The sequence below is a fragment of the Apaloderma vittatum genome, unplaced genomic scaffold, assembly GCF_000703405.1.
Source record: "Apaloderma vittatum isolate BGI_N311 unplaced genomic scaffold, ASM70340v1 scaffold3912, whole genome shotgun sequence".
NCBI classification, from domain to species: Eukaryota; Metazoa; Chordata; class Aves; order Trogoniformes; family Trogonidae; genus Apaloderma; species Apaloderma vittatum.
Window position 1 is genome coordinate 27,869 of NW_009705107.1, and position 3,509 is coordinate 31,377.

The 3,509-nt window shown below is 40.1% G+C and overlaps 1 protein-coding gene across 1 annotated transcript in view; it reads left to right on the plus strand.

Moving 5' to 3' along the window:
• Positions 1-1,642, plus strand: part of IFIH1 (interferon induced with helicase C domain 1) — a 29,504-nt gene extending 27,862 nt beyond the window's left edge. The window contains exons 15-16 of the mRNA XM_009865257.1: positions 1,265-1,358; positions 1,463-1,642. Of these exons, the coding sequence (XP_009863559.1) occupies positions 1,265-1,358; positions 1,463-1,642 (274 nt within the window). The remainder of the gene's footprint in view (positions 1-1,264; positions 1,359-1,462) is intronic.
• Positions 1,643-3,509: the final 1,867 nt, after the last annotated feature.

A 3,509-nucleotide genomic window follows, 5' to 3' on the forward strand; every position in this document is an offset into this window, starting at 1 on the left:
GTGATCAAGGCCACTGCTGGCTCTTGTGTGCCACGCTGGGGGTGCCGGGTAGTAAAGGGGGTCACAAGGAAGTAAAAGATTGCACCTCCAGGGGGTAACAGACAGGACAGGTGACGAACAAGAGTATTCCATCCCATATACGTCCTATTTAGTATAAATTGAGTGATCACGAGAGTTTCGGCCCTTTTCCCTTTTCGCCCTTTTCTTCTTTGCCCTTCTCTGCAATGGCCAGTGTTCCAAGAGGACTCCATCTGACCTCCTGCCTTTGATCCGGATCCCTTTTCCTTCCCATTTGGGGGGGCGGGGGGAAGAGGAGGTTAGAGAGCATCTGTCCGTGTTAGAGGCCAGCCCAGCCCTAACCCACGACAACATTAAACTGCCTTTACTATTAAATTGTGTTGTCAGCAATTCAAACTACAAGTTAAAAACTCTTTTAGAACCTCTGCACCAGCTAACAGTAACCCTCAAGATCAAGTACTCCCAATGTACAATGTAAGAATTGACAATGACAGTGTAAGTGACAGGGCCACAATGATGATCCAGAGGCTGGAGCACCACTGCTATGAGGACAGGCTGAGGGAGCTGGGATTTTTCCACCTGCAGAAGAGGGGACTCTGGGGGGACCTTATAACTGCCCTCCAATACCTGAAGGGAACCTACAGGAAGGCTGGAGAGGGACTTTTTACAAGAGTGTCCAGCGATAGGACAAGGGGAAATGGATTTAAATTGAAGAATAGGTTTAGATTGGATTTTAGGAAGAAATTCTGCAATACAAGGGTTGCAAGACTCTGGAATAAATTGCCCAGAGAAGTTGTGGATGCCCCCTTCTTGGAGATGTTCAAGGCCACGTTGGATGAGGCCTTGACCAACCTAGTCTAGCTGAGAGACATCCCATGGCAGGGAAGTTGGATTAGATGATTGCTAAGGTGCCTTCCAACCTAAGCCATTCTATGAATTGACAGCTCCATGGCACCTGATAAAACCAAGATACAATAACAGAGAGCCTGCTGCTCATACTTTAAGAAGTGTGGTGCAGCTCCTGAACTGCTCTGAAAGGAGGCGTGGAGTACACTTGTATTTCACCATTGCTTAGGAGCACAAAACCTTTTATCTTCTCCAACTCCTGAACGTGCACAACAGAGAGTTTACGACCTATTAGGTTTCATACCTGACTTCAGCAACTGTAGTTACTGTGTGTTTCAAGACTGTGTGTAGCACCGACTGGCCGATGTATTCTGATGTGTGCTGTCTGACTGTTTTTCAGAAGTCTTTACCATACAAGAGAAAATAAGACACTGCAAGATAAGCATGCTGATTACCAGACAAATGGGGAAATTATATGTAAAGACTGTGGACAAGTGAGGAACAACTTATTTTCATACTTTTATGTTGTTGTCTGTATTTACTTCTGCCTAATGATCCTGTATATTTTACGTGAAACATAATTTTCTTGTACTTGCAGGCTTGGGGAAATATGATGGTTCACCGAGGTCTTGACTTGCCTTGTCTGAAGATTAGAAATTTTGTGGTTGTGTTTGAAGACAAGAAAACAAAGCATATTTTTAAGAAATGGGGAGAACTGCCTGTCAGGTTCCCTAGTTTTGATTATGCAGCTCATTGTCCTTCAAGTGATGAAGATTAAGGCCCTAGAATGAAAATAAAAGCCCTTTTCAACTTTTCTGGCTGCTGATTAGAAGCTCCATCGAGAGTGCTGCATCATAAACGCCGTAAGAGCTCCTGAGAATGAGGAAACTGTCTTGAGGGAACAAACCGAAAGAAGAAGGACAAAGTCACAGGGCTGCTGTCTGCACTCTGATTTGCATCGGTCCTCGGGCACGAAGAAGATGACCAAACGCGCTGCAGCCGTGTGTATCCATGGAACAAATTGCCATCGCTACTCACTACAGTCAGAAGTGTGTTAGGTGACCTGTCATCAAGGACAGAACAGAGGGCAGACATCTTGAGACGTGCCATCGTGATTATTTTCTGGTTTTCTTCCTGCTATAACCCTTTTGAAGATAAAGTGTCTCGAAAGAGGAGCCATGTAAACAGAACTGATTAGCTGAGTGTTATTTCTGAGTCGTTGTAGCTTCACCATTTTTTTCACGACTGAGTTCTTCCTCTCTTCAGCTAACCTCACACTTTTTGACAGACTAAAATTAAATTTCCATTAAAAGACATTTCCAAAAATCAGGCCCTTACCCTGACTTAAAATTGATTATTTTAATGTCCAAGAAGCACAATGCCAAGTGACTTTCTGTGTTGTTAATTTTGCAGGATAAACTGGCTATGTAATGAGGTATGTATTTTTTCAGTAAATTACTGTAATGATTAACCTTTGCCAACTGTGATACTGTTTATTCTCTTTCACTGTAAGTATTTTGACAATAATAATAACATGGTTTCACCCTAGAAATTTAAAGGATAGTGGTATTCTGACTGTAAAAATAGCATAATGTGTCTCCATATTTATCTTGACAGATTTTTTTTTCCCCCATTTGCAAGTAAGATATCGGAGAGTGGAAAGAAGGTCTGTTTGTTGTTATAACAGTCAGCTTTGCAAATTCAGGATAAAGTGGTATGTTTACTGGCATGGACATGCAAAGGCTACAGTAGCCTCAGGTAAAATTTCTGAATTATAATCTAGTTGAAAGGTACATCCCAGCAAAAAAGAATCATATTATGGCTAGATCTGTAATTACATTTTTAAAAGGAATATAAATACTGTGCACATTTTTTTAAATCGGATTTGATTCAGGTTTGCATCCGGATGAGAGTTGGGTTTGTGTGGTTTTTCTTACTTCTGGCCTTGCCTCAGGGGGATGGGAAAAAAAATCTTATTTCTGACTGAGATGAGCAGCACATTTCAGATCTCACCACACTGATACAGACCATTTTGGGATTAACTACTTACTTATAAACAAATTATAGCATTCTGAAATAAATATGCACACTGATGAGTTCTCACTATTGCAGTTTTTTAGATTAGAATGTACTTAAACTACAGAAATTGTGGTTTATTTATAGGTTGAAATTATTCCACAGCAGTGATTTATACCCATAAAATACCACCCTAGGGCTGTAAAAAACAGGCATATTGAGAGTTGAGACATTATAAATGCAAAGGACACAGCAATTCCACAGGTATTTTTGAATGATAGAGCTAAAACAGGACTAGGAGTGCAAACAATTTGTAGCACATGTGTTTTACATTTGTGTATATCTTTACATAATGCATATCTTTACATACCTTTATGCATTGTGCAGCGCAGAACAAACGTGAAATCTTCACCAATTTCTTTATTCAGCATTAGTTAAAAAAACTAAACCATTCTTCTCATCTATTGTTCTTAGAAATTCTTGTTATTCTCGTTCTTGTATTGTAGTATTTTGCTTAATACTGAAGCTTTCAGCTACTTCTGGTGATTTAGCAGTTTCTAAGTGCAGGACAAATTTTACACTTTATATACATTGATCTGAATATCTCACTATTTAAAAATGTTGGGAAT